At 57.6% G+C, this 20,181-nt stretch overlaps 1 protein-coding gene across 1 annotated transcript in view; it reads right to left on the bottom strand.

Moving 5' to 3' along the window:
* Nucleotides 1-4,716, bottom strand: part of FGD5 (FYVE, RhoGEF and PH domain containing 5) — a gene marked incomplete at its 5' end in the record, with an annotated part of 149,024 nt that extends 144,308 nt beyond the window's left edge. Inside the window, 2 exon segments of the mRNA XM_079122498.1 lie at nt 275-770; nt 4,711-4,716. Of these exon segments, the coding sequence (XP_078978624.1) occupies nt 275-770; nt 4,711-4,716 (502 nt within the window).
* Between the last annotated feature and the right edge of the window lie 15,465 nt (nt 4,717-20,181).

The raw sequence follows: 20,181 nt of genomic DNA, 5'->3' as shown, positions 1-20,181 counted from the left end.
CTCATGGCGCTGGTGGCCAGGGCGCTGCCTCGCCAAAGCTCGGAGGGCGTCCCTGAGGCGGGGCGTCTCGGGACGGGGGACCCCGACTCCCACTCGGCCTCCTCGTCCAGGGGCTCGGGACCCGCCCAGGGTCCGGCGGCGGCCGAGCAGCGTGGGCAGGTCGGGGGCGCCCCCGCCGCTCGCTCCCGACGCCCCGCGGGCTCCAACTTGGAACGCCCGGCCGGGACCCCTGGCGCGCGTCCCTGGGCGCCCGAGGCGGCGCGGAGCCTCCTACCTGCTCTGTTCATCTTCCAGCGCGCGGAGCCCGAGGCCGCCTGTCGCTGCGTCCGTGCGTCCGTCCGTCGGTCCGAGCGCGAGTCCGCCCGCCACCCGCTCACTCCATGGCCGCCCCGCGGGGCCCGCACCCCCGGCGCCCGCCCCGCCCCCGGCGCGCGCCGGACTCCGCGCGGCGCGCAGGGCGAGGAGGGGCGCGGGGCGCGAGCCTCGGGCTGGGCGGGGCCGGGGGCGCGGGGAGGGGGCGCGCGGCGCGAGCCTCGGGGGCGGGGCCGCGCCGGGGAGCCGGAGGGGCGGGGGCGCGGCCGAGGGGAGGGGGCGAGCGCGCCGCGCGGGCGGGGGCGGCGTCCGGGGCAGCGCGGCGTCGCGTCGGCCCGGGGCTCGCGGCTCCGCGCGGGGCCGCTGTGCGCGCTGAGGCGGCCGCGCCTCCGCCGCGCCTGGACGTTTCCTCCCGCTCGCCCGGAGGAAGCTTTTTTTCCCCTCCTTTCCCCTCGCCTCTGTCAGGGACCAGCGAGGGTCCGGGAGTCCTGCGCACACTTAAAGGGGCCGTGGCCGTGGGGTCTTCGGGACAAGGACACGGCGAGTTGGGTTTCTGGGGACTGTGGGGTCCCTTTATGCTGATCTTCGGGCGTGCATTGTCCTGCACCTGGCACTGGTCGCTCGTGCGCTCGGTGTGGAGCAGGACCGCCCCAAGTTCAGGCCCCCGCGGAGCCGAGATTGTAAGCGGTCGGGGAGACACAGTTCAAATTCAGCAGCAGAAGTCATGTCACCCTGGAGGCCAGAGGGACGGGGATGAGGCAGAGTAGTGACCCTCCAGCTGTGTGGAACAGCATAGGAATCTGCAGGAAGGCAAGTTCTCGGGACCCTTCCCCAGACTTACTGAATCAGAAACCCTGTTTCACAAACCTTCCAGATCCTTCTATTGAAGCTGGAGTTCCAGAATCCTGGAGTAGAGGATGAGGGACCAGAGATGGCCTTCCTCATGAGGTGACACGGAAGAGGAGAACTGGTTGACGAGGAGGCTTGCTTTGTTCACTCAGCGCACATCCCTGGTGACCTAGGTGACTCACACCAAGCCTTAATCCCCAAGGAACTTCATCTGGTGCTCATGTAGACAGCCTGCCTACCTGTGGCAGGTGCCCAGGGTGCCCAGAAGCCTGTGGGAGCTCAGAGGAGGCCTCCAGTGGAGAGGGTTGACCAAGGAGAGACCTTCCAGGGAGAGGGCGGGGCGGTGGGCAGAGACGCGGAGTGTAAACAGGTATCGTCTTGCAGGAGCAACAGGGTTTGGACTTGGCCTAGACTGGACTTCAGGTTCTCCAACAATAAAACCAGAAATTCCTTTTGAGCCTTTTGCATAACCTTTCCATCTCTGCACCACCGCAGAGTCATAGCCTTGATCCAGCCTTCCATGGAGAGATAAATGCCTGTGACTCTGGAGGAGAACATCTGGGGCTGGATTTCCTGTTGCTTAGATAGGTCTTAATCGACTCTATGGATCCAGGCAGGGAGGTGTGGCAGAAATAAATACAGAGGTGATGACAGCGGAGGTGGGGAAGGAGGCAGGAGTTTTGGAAGGGAGGTGGAGGTGGTCATGGGGATAGCGGCAGTGGACGCAGCCATGGAATGATTGTAGAGGTCCTGGTAAAGATGGCGGGTGGGCATGTGGTCCTGGGAGGTGGAGGAAGAGTCAGAAGTACCACAATCCATAGGTGAGGTGGAGGGGGCAGACTTGGAAGAGGTGGGGTAGATGGTGGAGGTGCACATGGTGGAGGTAGACCAGGTGGTGGGGTTGGTAGAGATGGATGGAGGTGCTCAAAATGGCGGACACAGTCTAGGTGGTCGAGGTGGAGGGGTTGGTGGAGTTGAGCGAGGTGATCGGGACCGTAGAGGCAATGGGGATCGTGCAGGAAGTGATGGTGGAGCTGGTCCCAGTGAGGGAGGTGATGGCGTGGGGGTTGGGCGAGACATCACTGAATATGGGCTGCAATGTGTAAGCACGTTTGAGTCAGCTTTGTTGCTGCTGTGACTAACAGTCCCGAGCAGAACAACTGTGAAGGATGAAAGGTTTATCTGGGGGCTCACGGTGGCAGAGGGCTCAGTCCACAGACGGCCGGCTCCATTCCTCTAGAGGCCTGAGGTGAGGCAGGACATCATGGCAGAAGAGTGTGGTGCAGGGAAGCAGCTCCCCTGGGGACCAGGATGCAGAGAGAGACTCCACTCCCAGGTGCACATGTGTCCCCACAGCCAGGCCCCAGTGCCACCTCCTCCACCACACCACCTGCCTCCAGGTGCCACCCAGGGAGCAAGGCACTGACCGGGTTGAGGCTCTCCTGACCCGATCGTGTCTCCTCTGAACCTTCCTGCAGTGTCTCCCACGGGGGCTTCTGGGGACAACTCACACCCACACCATAACAGTAGATAAATCACTTCAATATTTTTTTTTCCCATGTGAAACACAATTTTTATTAAAGACAAGTAATAACGTGCGCAATACACAACATGACATGTTACTAAGACTTGAAGGTAACCACAGACAGTCTTGGAACTTAGGCCGACAAGTAACTTTACGTGTCACTTCAGTATGTGATGCAAAAAGAAAATACGTGTTTAAAATTTTGTGCCTGAGAATTTGTGCCTGAGAATGTGCAATAAAAACCGAGTGAGGCAGACCCCCCCCCCACAGGGCGGGCGAGGGAGGCAGACAGTTTACTCACCCACCAGCTCACCCACCAGCATTGCTCCTCACTCCCTGCGCAAAGGAGCCAGGAAGAAACCTGAGCGCCGGGCTAAGACCTTCCCCCTCCTGAGGGCTGTGGGATTTGAGGCTAAGCAAAGACCGCTGGAGAAGATGACAGCGCCAGACCAGCTGCGAAGAAGGCGCAGGCCTGGGCTTGGTTCGCAGAAGCCACACCGCGGTAAGGAGTGATGGGCTATCAAATGGAAACTCGTGTTCCTTTGCTTATCTTTCCAAATAAGAGAAAATGAATGTCAGACTTTACAAATACCGCGTACTGATGCTGCTGATCTGACTTCCAAAACTGAGCCACAGCTGGTCACCAAATTCAGGGGAATGACCCAGGAAGGACGTGACTGGACGGGGGTAATGACGCTTGTGGCTTCTGTTCGGAGACTTTAACACAAGGTGTTGTTCCGGAGAATCCTATCAGAGACTTGTTATGTCCCCATTTCTCAGATGGGAAAATCGAGACCCAGAGAGGGGACATGACCTCCCCTTGCTGTCCAGCCAGGATGGGTGCCATGATTCTGATCCACCCACGGAGGGAGCCTCTGAGCCTGCAGTACTTGATGTAAAAGGAACTTGGAAGCTCGGTGCATCAGCCGGGTGAGGTGTCCGCGGTAGTGACAGCAGCCGATAGTAGCAATACCACCCGGGGCGCCTGTGATCCCAGCGGCCGGAGAGGCTGAGGCAGGAGGAATCTCGGTTCCGCCACTTGCAAATCCTAACGGCTGATATTTGCAGAGTGCTTATTTTCTGCACTCAGTGAGTGTTCTGAAGAGATGAACTCATTCAGTCCTTTCAACAAACCTATGAAGCCGACGTCGTTATTACCCCCTTGTTACAGATGGGGCTACACGGCACAGGGAGGCTGGGGCACTTGCCCAGGGATGCGCAATGGGTCACTGGTGGAGCTTGGAGCCTGGTTCTGGAACTGGTTTTCTTATCTGCGTTAGCTCACTGAATTCTCCCCTCTGAAAGGGCTCAGAAAGTGACCACTACCATTTAAATGTCTAGTATGTGGTTGGTGATCAATACCTCATCATTAGCATTTGAATATCTAGTTTATAGTTGGAACTGCATCAACTAAACTCACCAGGATCTCGGGTAGATAAACCCCATAATCAAAACAGGACATAAAAGAATACAGGCCGGGTGCAGTGGTGCACGCCTGTCATCCCAGCGGCTCGGAAGGCTGAGGAAGGAGGATCGCAAGTTGGAGGCCAGCCTCAGCAATTTAGCAAGGCACTAAGCAACTCAGTGAGAGATCCTGTCTCAAAATAAAAATTAAAAAGGGCTGGGGATGTGGCTCAGTGATTAAGTATCCCTGAGTTTAATCCCTGGTGCCCCCCCCCCCAAAAAAAAGAAAAAGAAAACACTTATTGGGCACCATCTGTATACTGATGGGCAGAGTTGGGGATGATGGAGATGGAAAGCAACATGGGAGCCCAGCAGGAGGCACAGGGACCGGGCCGGGGCTCTGCTTCCTGCCCCAACTCAAGGAGGTGACCTTCAGTTTTGTTTCCTGCCAGGACAGAGGCCCTTCCCTACGGGTCTCCACTGCTGGCCACCTTTGCCTCCACTTCTGTGACAGGGTCCCCGTGTTTCCCGTTTTCCCTGAGCTCTGCCTTTTGTCACCAGGGACAAGAATGTAGCTGTGAGAAAGGAAATTCCCCAGGCGGCAGCCTCTGGTCGCTCACCGCCATGTCACACCGCCCATCCACAGCCTTCCCGGGAGGCCAGACCTAAGCCAGATCCCCGCCTGCGTGGACAGGGTCTTAGCGAGGCTGTGCTTCTCTTGTGAGCCCAGGACTGGTGGGCGTCAAGGGGCCATCAGATCAGTACAGCTGGGGCTTCCCTCTCAGTCCCCTACCATCACCTGAGCCCAGAGAGGAGCCTGGAGACCCCAGCCCCCTGCTCACTGGCTGTGTGCTGTGTGACCTCAGGCTAGTCACTTTACTTCTCTGTGCCTCAATTTTCTGCTCTGTCGAATGGGGAGAGCAAGACTCTCAGGTGGAGGCGAGGATCAGATGAACATTGGTTCCCTTTTGCCTTGTCTCTCACATCCTGGGAGAGCGTCCAGTGTGGGCAAGAGGAGGGCTTGGGGACACACCACTGAGCCACAGTGGGGACTGAATGGAGTTTAAGGGGCTGGAGGAGAGGCAGGGACATTAAAGACCAAGTGATGTTTTCCAGGTTGGAGGAGCAGGGGCGACCATTCTCAAGAGAGGGGACAGGCTGAGAAGGCCCCTAGAGGGACTGAAGAGGGACCGAAGAGGGACGCGGGGTGGGCGTAGTCAGAGTGTCATCTGGGCACAAAGTGTGCTTGGGGGGAAAGTTCTCCAGCAGCAGACCAGAGGGCTTGGACTTCATCCTGCAGGCCCTGGGGAGCCATGGAGTGTTTGGGGGGGAGGGAGTGACGAGGTCAGGACTAGGTGGTCTTTGGGAGTCCGAGGAGCCAGCCTTGGAGGTGCGCTGTCCCCCGAGAGCTGGTCCTGAGCTCGTGAGGTCCTGTCCCAGGCTGCAGGGGCTGCAGTGCATGCTGGGAAGGAGGCCCACTCCGGCCTCCTTAGGGGCAAGGAAGGGACCCCAGGCAGAGGTGGGGCTGGGAGATGGGTGCCGATCCCCAGTCCCCGGTGTGCAGATCTGGGGGTGCACAGAGGCGCGAGGGGCAGGCGGGGCTGCGGGCCTTTGTCCAGCAGGCCCCGGGCTCTCCAAGGAAGGCCTGGGCCGGGGAGGGGCGCGGGCGCCTTTATCACTGGGTGGGATTCGAGGTCTGTGGAGGAAGCGGCCACCCTCTTCCGGCCGGGCCTTTTTTTCGCCTTGCCCGGCTGGGCTGGCTTGTCCCCGAGGCCGCCCCTCCTGGCCGGCTGGGCGTGGGCTGGCCTGGGCCGCGCAGCCAGCAGCAGGATCGGCCAGGCCGAGGCTTCCGGCCCCGCTCGGGGCAGGCGGATTGGAGGGAAACGGCCCTGGAGCCTTCTTCAAAACAGGAAACTGCTCTCCCTGCTTCCTGAGGGACAGGAACTGTCCCCATGGCAACCGCGGGACAAAGAGGCCACCTTAACCCTTCCCAGGGCAGGCCCGGCCAAGAGCGGCTGCCCCTACCGACTTTTCTTCTCCTGCGTGTGGCACCAGACAGGTGACCAGAGGGTTCGCCTTGGTGACACTTGCCCGGTCGGGCTGGGGTTTCACGCCCGTTGGATAGGGGACAACATGGAGGGGCGGAGGGGTCTGAGCACACAGTAGGCCAGGAGCCACGGGAAGTGAGCATGGGGTCTGGAGTCCACCGATCTCTGTTTAAATCTTGGTCCTTTGTGGGCGGTGTCCCTGGGGCAGGTGACGTGGCCTTCCTGGGCTTCGGTCTCTCTACCTGTGACATGGGGCCATGAGATCGCAGTCTCATGGGGCTGACTGAACAGGGACTGAGGTCCCTGGAGATGTTCCGAGCGGCCTAGGCCCTGGGTATACAGCAGGGGATTAGCAGCGCCCTCTGCCCCTAGGCAGCAGTAGGCCAGTCACAGGCTGCACGCTTCCAGGCCTCCGAAAGGAGCCGCAGTCTCTGCCACGGTTCCACTCGGTGGTCAGGGAGCCCAGGCAGAGAACCAGGGAGGGAAAAAGAGCCCGTCGTGCAGAGAAGACCAGGGGAAGAGTGCCCTCTCCCCCGCAGAGGGGACAGCAGGGGCTCAGACTCCAGAGCGTGGAAGGACTGTGGTCCCCAAGAAGCACGGAGGATTCCGCGGGGAGAGGGTTGGTGGTGAGAGAGGCCAGTCTCCACCCAGACCACAGAGCGGGGACTCTGGGTGTCGGTCAGCTTGTGTAGAACCCGGAGTTCAAGCCTTAGCACTGGAAAAAAGGGCACAGTGGCACACACCTGTCATCCCAGCGGCTTAGGAGGCTGAGGCGGGAGGATCACAAGTTGGAGGCCAGCCTCAGTGTCTTATCGAGGCCCTGAGCAACTTAGTGAGACCCTGTCTCTACATACAAAATAAAAAGGACTGAGATGTGGCTCCGTGGTGAAGCACCCCTGGGTTCAATCCCCAGTACCGAAAAAATAAAAAGCTTTCCCTCTGGCTGTAGGTGCTGGTCAAGTTCCACTCAGTGACAGGGACTCTGGACTCTGAAAGGTGTTTTATCTGGGGGACGGGGGACCTTGCCCAGTGTGTGAACCCTAGAAAGATCCAAGCCACGGGGAAAGGCACTCATTTGCTGTTTAGATGGAGGGTCAGGCCCGTGCCCTGAAACTGCCACCACTCAGGAGCCCAGCTTTGTCCCTGCTGGCCCTCCCAGTCACGCCACCCCCACTCCAAGGCCACGACGGCTGGACAGAGGCTGGGAAGACACCCGAGGCTGCTTACCGTTCAGCAGTTTCCTGTCTTCTCCACTGGCCCTAAGCCACACTGGCCTTCCTCGCTGTCCCCCCCCAAGCTCCTTCCAGCCCCAGGGCCTTTGCATCTGCTGTTCTGGCTCCCTAGAACACTCCTTCCCACATTTTTACATAGCTGGGCCAGGTCTCCAATGTCATTTCCCGGCAGAGGCTCCCCTCCACTGCTCCTTGAGTCCCCTGCCGTCCCATCTCCTGGTCCCTCCTCTGTCCTTGCACGCAGTCATAGCTGAAACCATCCCATTCACTAGTTGGGTATGTATGTCCCTGCCCTGTGTCCAGGGGACATCTACTCCAAGATGTCCTGCAGAGGCATAAAAACCCACCGCCCAGTGTTTTACATGCTGCATGTTGGTTTTTTTCCTTTCTTTCTTGTACACACATACCTCTTGTGAAGCTTGGTTTATAAATCTGGCCTGGGAAGAGATTCCTAACAATTATCAGTGATAAAATGGAACAATCGTGACAATAGAGTGCAGTGTGAGTTATTTAAAAACCTGTGAATTGTTTACTTCTGGAATTTTCCATTTCACATGTTCAGACCGGGTAACTGAAACTGGAGAGAGGGAAACCCTGGCAGACGTGGCAGGGGGCTGCCCTGTCTGTGGCTCTCTCCCCACCGGGGTGAGGACACTGGCCTGGGAGGGCACCGCTGGGTCTTCCTTCCTGGGTCCCCAGTACCTAGAGCAGAGCCCCCGGCGGTCGGTACTCGTTTTAGCATCTGCTGCGTGTCTGACTCCAAAGCCGGAGACTCATCATCAAACCTCCTCCCACCTCCCCCTGTTGCAGGACTGGTGATGTCACCAGCTGCCCAGGGCTGGCCACTGAGGACCAGGAAGCACAGACCAAGCACTTGTCCTCTGGGAAGACTTGCGGTTCCTGGAGCACCATTTTCCCGTGCTGCCGCTGTGACAAACGCCTGAGACCATCAACTTAACGAGAGGAAAGGTTGATTGGGGCTCCCAGTGTTAGAGGTTCCAGTGAACCCACTGCCTTCAGGCCTGGTGACCGGGCGATCCTAGGACATGGCAGTGGGCGCGAGGGGTTCAGTAAAACAGAGGAAGAGGCAGGGGCTGGGGTCCACTATCCCCTTCAAGGCCACGCCCCCAATACCTGAATACCTCCCACTAAGCCCCGCCTCTTAAAGGATCCAGCACCTCCCAATAGCACGCAGCTGGGGAACCCAGATTTGAACACCCGGGCCTCTGGGGACATTCTAGAATTCTAGATCCAGACTCCAGCAAGCACGTGCAGTCACCAAGAACTGCACTGGGGACTCGGCGCACCCGGAGAGATGTAGGACTCTCCCCGTTTTTCGGATGAGGAAACTGGATCTCGGTAGTCTTGTGCTTTAGGAGCCCGGGGTAAGCGGCTCTCTGGGCCTTGCTCCTTGCCCTCCCACAAGCCGAAAGGGGTCTCACGCCCAGGCAGAGAATAGTCAGGGCTGATCCGACTTGGCGAGGGCTCAACAAGGTCCTGCCACGGCCGTACCTTTGGCTTAGTGCAGGGGCACCCGCATTTCCTGACCTGAAGAATCTGCTGGACCGATTAAAACGTGAATTCCAATGCCTCATCCCAGGCACCAGGAGGGAGAATCCCCAATTGTTCGGGACTGAGGTTCTTCCTTCTGGGAATCATGGAGACCCCATAAGAAGGCAGGGGAACTGAGCACGTGGTGCACACCTGTCATCCCAACAGCTCTGGAGGCTGAGGCAGGAGGATTGCAAGTTCAAGGCCAGCCTTAGCCACTTAGTGAGGCCAGAAGCAACTTAACGAGATTCTGTCTCAAAAAATTAAAAAGGGCTGGGGATGTGGCTCCGTGGTAAAGTGCCCCTGGTTCAATCCTGAGTACCACAAAAAAAAAAAAAAAAAAAAAAAAGGCAGGGGAGCCCGGGTGAACCCAGGGTAACCCCTCGAGAGTTGCCTGAAGTTCCGCTGAGTCAGCAGGAGAGAACCTGACCGTTCCCAACTCACCGAATGTGTGATGGTGTCCAGGGGACGGGGCCCTGCAGAGCGGGGAGCCGGGGCAGCCTGGGAAGCCTGGCCAGCCGTGGATTCCGGCCTTCTGAGCCTGGCGGCCACCGGTGCCGACCTCTCCTGGGAACAGGGCGCTCCCGTCTTCCCCTTGGCTGGTAGGCTGGCTTTGCAGCGCGGAGGTGGCAATGTCAGCTTCCCCGGTGCACCAGGAAGAGTCACGGCTGGGGAGAGGCTTTCTGTTGAGCCGCCGGAGCGCCCCCCTGATTTATTCTCCCCATTACGGTGGCAGAGTGGGGACTGCGTCTCTCCGCTGGCCTCCTGGCCGGCAGAGGCTGAGGGAGGGAGCAGCCTCTCAAAAGACCTCATTAATTAGCTTAATCAGTGTGTGCAGCCACGCGTCCGGGTGCGAGGGACACAGGAGGCCAGTGTGACCCCTGTCGCGGGCCATCAATTGCGGGGTTGGCCCTCCTCCCACCTGCCACCCAGACACTTAGCGAAATGAACCATCGAGATGCTGGGTTGTACCGGACCCGGGTCCACTTATTGTACGGTGGCCTCAGGGGCTTGTCCTTCTGGAAGAGTCTGCCGCCAACCGACAAGACCCACGCACCCTGCAGGGACAGCCTGGGGCTCTGGCTGAGCCTGATCCTCTCCAACTCAGGAGGAGTCCCTGGTGAAGGAGGAAGGGACAGGACACTGTCCACGGTGGCCAGCAGGATGAGCCGGATGATCAAATTCTCTTTTTCTTTCAGGACCGGGGCTTGAACCCAGGGATGCTTCACCCCTGAGCGCTTAACCGCAGCCCTTTTTATATTTTATTTAGAGACAGGGTCTTGCTGGGTTGCTTAGGGGTCTCACTACATTGCTGAGGCTGGCCTCCAACTTGCGATCCTCCTGCCTCAGCCTCCTGAGTGACTGTCATCAGAGGCGTGTGCCTCTGTGCTGGACCTGGGGAAAGGACTCAGACTGCTGGGATGGTGACCAGTTCAGAGCCCCAGGCCAGTTCCTTACCCTTCTGGGTGTCTCTCTCCTCCTTGGTAAAGAGAGGCATTGCTAGCCTCCCTTCTGTTAGGAAGAAGGAGTAAGAATGACCCTGGGCTAATGGAAATTATCATCATTAATGTCTTCCAGAGCTGCTCCTCCCTGTTCCTCTGCCCCAAGGCTGGCAGAGGGGAAATAAGATAATGCCTCTTGTCCTGAAGCCTGGCACACATTAACTGCTCAGTTAATGTTAGATACTGTTATTAAGCATTATCAGCAAACTACCTGGTGCACACAATAGGCAATCAATTAGGATTCGATGTCTTTGAGCAAGTGGACATTTCCTTGCGTTTTAAACTTATTTTTGGTATCAGGGATTGAACCCAGGAGTGCTTAACCACTGAGCCACATCCCCAGTCCTTTTTAATATTTTATTTAGAGACAGGGTCTCGCTGAGTCTCTTAGGACCTCTCCAAGTTGCTGAGGCTGGCCTCCAACTTCTGATCCTCCAACCTCAGCCTCCCAAGCCACTGGGATGCCAGGCATATGCCACTGCGCCTGGCCCAAGTCAAACTCTTAATTCCGAAGCCTAAGGAATTTGCCTCTAGTTCTAGACACTTCCCTCAGGATCCTTGATCCTCCCTATCTGTGTAGACATGGGCTTGGAGCTTCCTCAAACTGGGGTGACATCTCCACTCAAATTCAGTTTAACCCTCGTTTATCTGCAGCATCCTATGCCAAGGCTTATGGGAGCCCGGCAGGGTCAAACACCTAGCAAGCAGTCAAAAAGCATGAATTAGGTTTGGTGCCATGGCACACACCTATCATCCTGGTGGCTCAGGAGGCTGAGGCAGGAGGATCGCGAGTTGGAGGCCAGCCTCAGCAACTTAGCAAGATCCTAAGCAACTCAGTGAGACCCTGTCTCTAAATAAAATATAAAAACGGCTGGGGATGTGGCTCAGTGGGTACAGCACTTGCCTGGCATGCGTGAGTTCAAACCCCAGCACGGGAAACAACAACAAAAACCTGCATAATTGATTCTTGCTTCTCGTCCAAGACCAGCTACAAAAATTTGTGGGATCCAGTGCAAGAGGAGGATAGAATGCCTCTTGATCAAAAATTCAGAATGGAGAGCACAGCATGGAGCTTCAAACCCTCCCGAGACTGGGTCCCCCTGGGACAGTATCCTGAGGGGGATTCAGGATCACCATCTTGCAGGTGCGTAAACTGAGGCTCATGGAGGCTCCTGCCTCCCCCAGCCTCCCCGGAGACCCTGATCCCTGCCTCCTGCCTCACCAGCTTCTCCGCTGTTCCATGCTGACCCCGATCCCAGCCTTGTTTTCCTGACCCCAGAAAGCAGGGGAGTGTTTACCACGGCTGGAGTTCATTTTATTTTCATGTTTTCCAATAATTGATTCCAAAAGCTCCTACACACGTCCTGCCGAAGGAAAACATGTTTTGCTCACAGAACAACCTTCGACTTCCTTATAGCACCACAGCCGCGAGGGCCCAGGGCCCTGAGGGAAGCCTGGGGTGACTTTTCCCTTGGTTATTTGAATTTTTTTTTCCATCGTGCTGTTGGGAGACAACAAAACATGTTTTTTGTTTTTTTTCTTTTCTCCTTTTTCTCCAAAGGAAATGGGCACTTTCTGATGGACTCCTTGTGGCCAAAAAATCATCTTCTTTCTCCTGTGATGATTTTGGATCGATGCGATGTGTGTGAGTTAGCTTCACCATGAAGGACCGTCCTTCACTTTCCTAAAAGGACGGTCATCTCCACCCAGGCTGTCCTTCACCCGGAGTCACAACACCACTGAAGGCACGGTGGCTTCCCTGAGGGTCTGTGCACGCATTCGAAGCCCTGTCCCAGCTTCTCCTAAGGGTCTCGGGACGTTGCCTCTCTCACAGGCACAGGACTGGGCCAAGGTGCACATCACCAGGGTCCCCGTCAAGGTGAACGGCGGCTGAGAGTTTACCACAGAGCCGGGCGTACGGTGTGAGGTAGGGATCAAGAATCTCCTCCCCTCCGTACGAGTATCCAGTCGCCCCAGCACCACCGTCCGATTTAAACATCGCCCTTTCCTCCGCTGTACCACGGTGTCTCTGTTGTCACAGATCTGGTGACTTCACACCTAGGAGTCTCCTTCTGGACTTTGCATCCTCTCTTCTCCGTCCGTCTTGGCGCCAAGAGCACCCTGTGTGGATGACCGCTGTCTCCGCTGAAATAGAAAGACCAGAGTTGGCTTAGTAACTCCTAAGTGTCTGGGTTTCATTATTACGACCTGCATGGTCGTGGTAATTAAAAAGCCATTCTCCTTGAGACTTAGCGTGTGCCAAGCTCCAAGTCCGTCACATATATTGATTCACTGAATCTTCCCCAAGAGTCTTTGAGGGAGGAAATACCGTGAGCTTCTCTGAGAATATGAGGAACTCAAGGCACAGAGAGGGTAAGTCATTTGCCCTGGGCTTCACAGCTTCTAGGTGGTGAAGCTGGTCACTGAACCAGGACGGACTAACCCCAGAAGCTGTGCTTTCTCCCTCCCTTTTCTGGTAGGTGAATGGATGAGAGGGAAGAGTGGAAAGGAATGGATAGAAGAGAGGCAAACATGTCCTCTTGATCTTCTTGAGCTAGTTAAGTGGCTCAGTGGAGCCGGAGAACCTGGGACCTGGTCCTCACTTGCTGTATGACTTTAGGTACTGGGATTGAAACACACCCCCAGCACTGAGTTGCTTAGGGCCTTGATAAGTTGCTGAGGCTGGCCTCCAACTTGCGATCCTCCTGCCTCAGCCTCCCGAGCCCCTGGAATGACAGGCTCTTCTGACCCCCAGCTCCCCAGGATGGCTGCTGGGCCCAGAACATTCCCTCCCTCTTCACAGGCAGCCCTTCTCCTTCAAGGGCACCCCCGCCAGCCCCTGCACGCTATTGCCAGAACTGGGACTCCCGGAGACAGGCGCGGGAGTGGCTCCACGACACAGACTGGCCCAGCCGGTGTTTGCTGATCGGTGCGTGCACGCGCCTCTGCAGGCAGCCACCCAGGGCGACCGCCATCCTGATTCACCTGGTGTCCTGGGATTTGCATCTTTGAGCACTAATGGATTGGGTGCCCCTGGCTTGGATCAGCTTCCCTGGTTGCAGAGATCCAGGTGCAGGGGGTTATTGAAGGTGGGCTCTGGGCTGGGAGTCCAGGTGCAGGAAGAGCTGGAGAGAAAGGCAAGGTCCTGGCTGGAGACTGCCCTCTGCCCTCTGCCCTCTGCCCTCTGCACTCCCCAGGAGCTCTGGGCCACCATGGAGTGGGCCCCACCTGGAGGGGAGGGGACCCCCCTTCCACAGGGGAGCATCCTTTCCCCAGGGTCCCTGCGGGTCCCCAAGGAGTGATCAGGAGAGGGGGGCGGCCGACCGCCATTAGCAGCAACCGCCTGTCCCAAAGGCCACCGAGAGGCACTGAGCAGGATCAGAGCCTCAGGGCCTGGCCAGCCTCCACCCACCGAGGAGCTTCCCACACGTCGCACAGAGAGTGGAATCTAAGTCTTGCTCCCGTCTGCAGCCCGGCCCCGTGTCCCTCCTTGGTCATCCAGTCAACCCCCCGTCCCTCTGTGTCTCTAGCCTGTCCATCCAGCCTCCGCCTGACCACGGCCTCGGTCCTTGCCCTTCGCCACCCCTGCCTGGGCCACACTGCATCCTCGATCCTCACAGGGCTGCGCCTTCCCGTCACCGGGCCTGGGCTCCAATGCCATCTCCTGGGAGAGTCCACCACGCCTGGGCTTCTGCGAGGGCACCCGAGCCCCGGGTGGCGCCCACACATCACGTGACTTGGGATCCTTCTCTGGGCGACACCCTGGCGCTCTCTGCAAGGACTTGGTTTATCTTCCTCCGCTGTTTTTTGTCGACCTCCGTCTCCAGAACAGAAGTTCCAGGGAGGGCAGCGGGTGCTTCCCGTCTAGAACTGGATCCTGGCGCTTCGACAGCGCCCCACGCGGAGCAGGCACACGATCAGTGTCCCCACTGTGCAGACGGCCCAGTCGAGACCCTGGAAGGTCAGGCGACACCCGCCCAGGGTCATCCCACAGGTGGACGCAGAGTCAGGGTTCCTACCCACCAGGCTGCCCGGCCTCCTTTGCCCCCATGATGGAGACGGTGCCTCCCCAGCTCCTAGCTCAGGGCCTGGCCCCAAACCAGGCTGGCAGTTCTATGGGCCGAGTGGGCGCGGGTCAGGGCCACCGATCGGGAATAGCTCTGGGTCCCCTGGGGCCCGTGTGCCCAGGGAACACATTTCCCAGGAACTCTGGAGCCCAGGGAGCCCCCTCGCCGGATCCTCCATCAGAACCTGCTGGCCGGCTCTGGGTGGGGGCGGGTGCTGTCGGCCGGGTGATCAATGTGAATAATAAGCGTTTCGAGTTAATAAGCTCGAGTTAACTTCTCGCGCTCCGGTGACTAATGGGCCTCCCTGAGCCCATAACTCACGCTGTCCAGGGAGCCTCCCTTCCCGCCCGGCTTCTCCCGCCTGCTGTGAGATATGGCCGAGAAGCAGGAGGGAGCCAGCTTGGCTCAGGACTTATTTATGTCACTGCCACTGAGCCCAGCGCTTCAGGGCAGCGGCAGGATCTTTCTGGCTGGCGTTGGGCTCCGGGAGAGGAGGAGGCCAGGCCCGGGGAGGCTGGCCATCGATCGGCCACCCGTGGCTGACGGGAACCTGGATCAGTTCTTTCCCCCCAAATTCCTCGTCTGTCAAAGAAGGTGATTCACCCAGGCCAGTCTTGCATCAGCCTATGCCGTGGATACGCTAAAGAGTGCTGGACTGTCAGGGAGGGTTGGTCGCTTCTGCGTGCAAATGTGTGACAAGTTTAGGCAGGGGAGGAGGTAGCTGCCAACGGAGGTTTCCAAGGTCCTTGCTCCATGGTCCTCAAGAGGTGGCCCCAGGACCAGAGGCATTGGCACCACCTGTAGACTTATCAGAACTGCAGAATCTCCGGCCACACCCCACACCTGCTGGGCCAGAATCTGCAGCTGATACGTCCCCCCAGTGATTCCTGAACATATCTGTCTGGGAATCTCTGGCCCAGATAGCTAATGGCCAAAAAGTAACCTGTGTACTCCTATCTACCAGTGCCTGGCCCAGAGCAGACATCACTAATCAATCACAGCACCTATACCAGTGGAGCCTGGAAACAGCCTAAGGACCCATCTCTAGATCCCAGGCAGCCAGTCACTGCTCAGGTGCAAGATGGAAGCTCCTTGTCATCTGGGCCTAGATCCTGCATCCCCAAATCTTTGACCAAGATTGGGAAACCCAGTCTGGCCTCTTCTGGAACCAGTATCATTCTCAGAACAGGTGGGACAAGGCAAGGGAAAGGGACGTGGGAAACTGAGGCAGGGAGAACTCCCAAGTCTTGGTGGACAACGGGACTCCTGTTAGGTGCGGGTGAGCTGGGGAGGGAACTCTGTCCCATTCCATGGAAAGCTGGACCCCAGTTCTGCAGGGAGAGGGTTATCTTTCATCCCAGTCCGTGAGCTGGTTCCTGCCTTTGTGCCTTATGATGGCATGACAGGCAGATCTCCCCAGGAACTGTTGAAACATGACTTTTAAGAAAGAGTACTTACAAAAAAAGAAAAGAAAAGAAAGAACACTAGCATACTTACTATTTTTTATTCTTGAGGTACTAGGGATTGGACCCAGGAGCCACATCCCCAGCCCTTTTTATTTTTCACTTTTAGGCAGGGTCTTGCTGAGTTGCTTACGGTTGAGGCTGGCCTCCAACTTGCAATCCTCCTGCCTCAGCCTCCCGAGACTCTGGGATGACACATGTGTGTCACCCCCCCCCCCGAGAAATGCTAATGAAATTATTAGAGCTATAGAAACGTGTCCAACAATGCAGGAAGGACAGAAAGAAACATTTAATTATCTTGTTCTTGGTTGTGTTCTTCCCTGGGGTAACCAAAGTTAGCAGTTGGGTGAATATTTCTTTCTAGTTTTTGCTTTGCTTTTACAGAAGAAAAGCACCACACCATATACCTGACTTTGCAACTTGTTTTTGGTCGGATATCATAACACCATTCCAGGCCCACACATATGCATGTACATATATAAATATATATATATATATATATATATATATATATGTTTGTATTTGTGTCTATCAGTTTGCAAACATATCTTAGAATCGATGTCCCATAATTTATTCAGCTCTTGCTCATTGATCAACACTTAGTAAATTCTTGTTGATTTTTTTGTTTGTTTTTTTGCAACAACATCCTCAGACATGTCTTCTTCTGTGTCTATAGATCGTTTAGCAGGATCAGTTCTCAAAAATGGAATTGCTAGATCAAAGGGCATATGCATTTTAAACTTTAATACGAGGACTGTCCCCAAAGATCGCGGCGGCTCACATGCCCAGCAGCAGTGTCAAAACGGCTCAGCCGCCCCCCTCCTTGCGGGCCCTGGATGTCATCAATATTTAATATTATTTCCAATCTGATGGGAGAAAAATGCCATTTCATTGTTCTTTCCATTTGCATTTCCCTGACTGCCTGAGCAGCTGAGGTCTTTCTGTTTGTTTAGGGGCCGTTTGCACTTCTCTACCTAGTCATCTTGCCTCCTGTGTTTCTGGATTTTGATTTTGCAGTTTTGAGTGATCCGTTTTTAGCTTCTCTTTGTTGGCTTTGAACTCTCTGTCTCCTGTGGGGTCCATCTCTGTGTCAAAAAATCATGTCTGCCAGCTTCTTGGACCCAACGCCATTGGGTGACGCGGGAGGAACCCGGGCAGATTCTAGCTCTTGAGTCTCCAGGAGGCAGGGCCAGAGTGACCACTCCTGACATCCAGGTGGGTGGGTTCTGTAACAGGTGACCAGGGAGGAGAGAGGCCTTAGGGTGCATCTGGGTGACAGATGGTTGCAATTGCTCGGCCCACCTCTGGAAAAGGTGGTCAGGGCTGGACCCCTGGAGAAGGGTGAGGGGGCTGGAGTCCCCTTCTCATGAGGAGCTGGCCCTGCTCAGCCCAGAGAGGGCTATCTCATGACAGCAGCCTGGGGGGCAGAGATGGGGTCATGAGATAGCCCAAGGCGGTGGTCCCAGCTGAGAGCAAGGAGGATGCTTCTCCTTCAGTCTGTTTCTGGAACTGCACCCCAAACCCTCTGGCCCTCTCCCCGGTTTCTCTTCTCACATGATTTCCAAGCACATTCAAACCGTCCTACGAGCTGTGTGCTGTCACCAGGTCGTCCGCTCCGTGAGGAGAGGAGTTTCTGTCTTGTCCGCTGTGACCATGGTTTTTTTGCAGCTGGGCGGAGGTGGGAGGAGTGCCCGGCAGGTCGTGAGCACCCCGTCAGGAGAGGCCAGCAGATGCCAGCGGCCTGGTGCCTGGGCAGGTTTTCTGTGCAGAGGTCCTGGGTGTCTGGAGGCAGCTCTTGCATCCCCCGGAGGGGCCCCTAGATCAGCAGGAGACCCCCCGGGCCTCCCCAGGCTGCCAGCCAACCCTCTGGAACGCTGTTCAACTGGGCCAGTGGCTGCAGCCGCCCTGGCCTGTCCTGCGCCCCGGCCCAGCTGCAGTCCGGCCTCCACTGTCCCCCAGCGTTGGAGGCCCGGCGTCCCTGTGTGCTTCCACCTCGGCGACACGGGGAATTTCCAGTATTTTTCTTCCTCTGGTCATTTTTTTCCCTTCCAGACGACCACATTGTGTTGCGTGACGCAGCTCCGGGCGGTGCGTGGCCCCCGGGCCGGGCCAGGTCGGGGACTCCGGACCAGCAGCCCCGGTGGCTCGGGCACAGGAACAATGGTGCCATAATTCACCGAAAACTCCCCTCGGATGACTTTTTCCTGTTGCCGATTGTCCCCGCGTTCCAGGCCTGCACACACTGCTTTTTCCTGTAGCTAATTTTAAAAGGACCAGACCCTGGACGTGGTGCGCCCAGGCCAGCCGCCCTCTGGGGACAGCGGTGGGGAGGGAACCCTGATCCGCGGGCGCCCGCAGGTGGGCACGGCCCGTCCTGGAGCTTGGAAACACCTCTGGGGCCTGGAGAGGTCAGAGGGGCCCCCAGCAGAGCAGTGTGGTGACCCCAGTGCTGGGCCAGAGCGGGGAGCAGCCAGGCGCACCAGTCCACGGGTCCCCCAGGGGGGCTCAGACTCACAGGGCGAGGAAGACACGGGCAGCCGGGAGGGAGGCGGCTCCTGTCACTGACCCTGTGGTGCCGACAGTGCCATGTGCCAGGCAGGGGCCAGAGGGACTTCAGGGCCATGGCCAAGCTGGTGAGGAGGGGTGGCCCTTCTGTATCAGCGACCTCAAGATCCAGCAGCCTGGCCCCCCTCTGCCCACACAGGCCCGACTGGTGGCCTTTGGTGTGGGCTTGGCTTCCAGCCCTCTCGTGTGACTTGCTGTGTGACCTTACAAAGGTCTCTTTGCTTCTCTGTGCTTCTAAGTGGGCTTAAGTTAAAGATCTTCGGGCTGTCTTGAGGGAGGAGCAGGTTGATAGCGCTGGAGGGTTGGCAGCGTACCTGGCCCATGGCCAATGCCGTCAGGGTCACTGCTGTTATCAGGGACTCCATGAAGGGCCCCACTTCCACGGGCCCAAGATGGCAGCTTGCCGTTTAAGCGCTGCCTGCTCTGTGGTCGGATCTAAGCCCCTCGGAGGAATCAATCCCCAGTGTCTGGGGACCTCACTTTGTCCCTAGGAGGCTGGGCATTGGCAGGGCCTGCGCTGGCCTCAAGGCTGAGCCCACATGCTTGGGAAGAGGCAGGTCCGGGGCCCCTTCCCTGCCCCCCCCCCCATACCCAGGGTCCACCCCGGCAGCATCTGCCATGATCGCTTCATCCGGACCAGCTCCTTCCTCCTGGGCCCTCAGCCAGCCTCGCAATCCGTAAGATGGGGACAGTGCTGGTCCCCGGTCACAGGGCCGAGGAGAGGGGAGGCTGAGACGGGGCAGAACCCAGCGGGAGGCGGGAAGCCCTGGTAGACAGAGGAGCAGCTGCTGCCGTCCCCAGGAAGGCCGACCTGCCGGGCGATGGCGCCCCCCAGTGGACGGGGAGCGACTGGCATGTTGGCCCAGCTCCAGGAGGGACACACGCCCAAGGACGGTCGCGTTCTGCGGCAAGTTTCCTGGAGGCCGGCTCAATGGCCTCTCTCACGTCGTCTCATGTACCAAAGGCCTTTCCTTCAATCCACTCCCGTTTTTGGCTCAGATGTCATTTCTAAGATGCTTCCAGTCACCGCCACCATCGCTACCACGGGAGGTCACTGCAGAACCCAGAGGGCGGAAGGCGAATCGTTGAATTCGGGCCAAGCTCTGTTTCACAGAAGGCTCTTGTCCTGGAGTCTGATCTCCCTGGACTCTGATCTCCTGGAGTCTGATCTCCTGGACTCTGATCTCCTGGAGTCTGATCTCCTGGACTCTGATCTCCCCGGGATCTGATCTCCCCGGGGTCTGATCTCCCCGGGGTCTGATCTCCCAGGGGTCTGATCTCCCGGGGTCTGATCTCCCTGGACTCTGATCTGCCTGGAGTCTGATCTCCCTGGGGTCTGATCACCCCGGGGTCTGATCTCCTGGGGTCTGATCTCCCTGGACTCTGATCTCCCTGGGGTCTGATCTCCCTGGGGTCTGATCTCCCTGGGTTCTGATCTCCCTGTGGTCTGATCTCCCCGGGATCTGATCTCCCTGTGGTCTGATCTCCTTGGGCCAAGTGTCCACAAGGTGTTCAAGGCAGGGTCAGACCGGCTGGGACTGTCCTTGATGTACTGGGGTGGGGTGGGGGAGAAGTCTTCCTCACTGTGAACCCGTCTCTTCCACCTAAAATAAAGTCCCAACACCCAGTGGCAGCAGAAAACACCCCCAGTCATGCCGAGGAG

This window comes from Sciurus vulgaris (genome assembly GCF_902686455.1).
Source record: "Sciurus vulgaris genome assembly, chromosome: 19".
NCBI lineage: Eukaryota > Metazoa > Chordata > Mammalia > Rodentia > Sciuridae > Sciurus > Sciurus vulgaris.
This window is presented reverse-complemented; position numbering and strand designations above follow the sequence as displayed.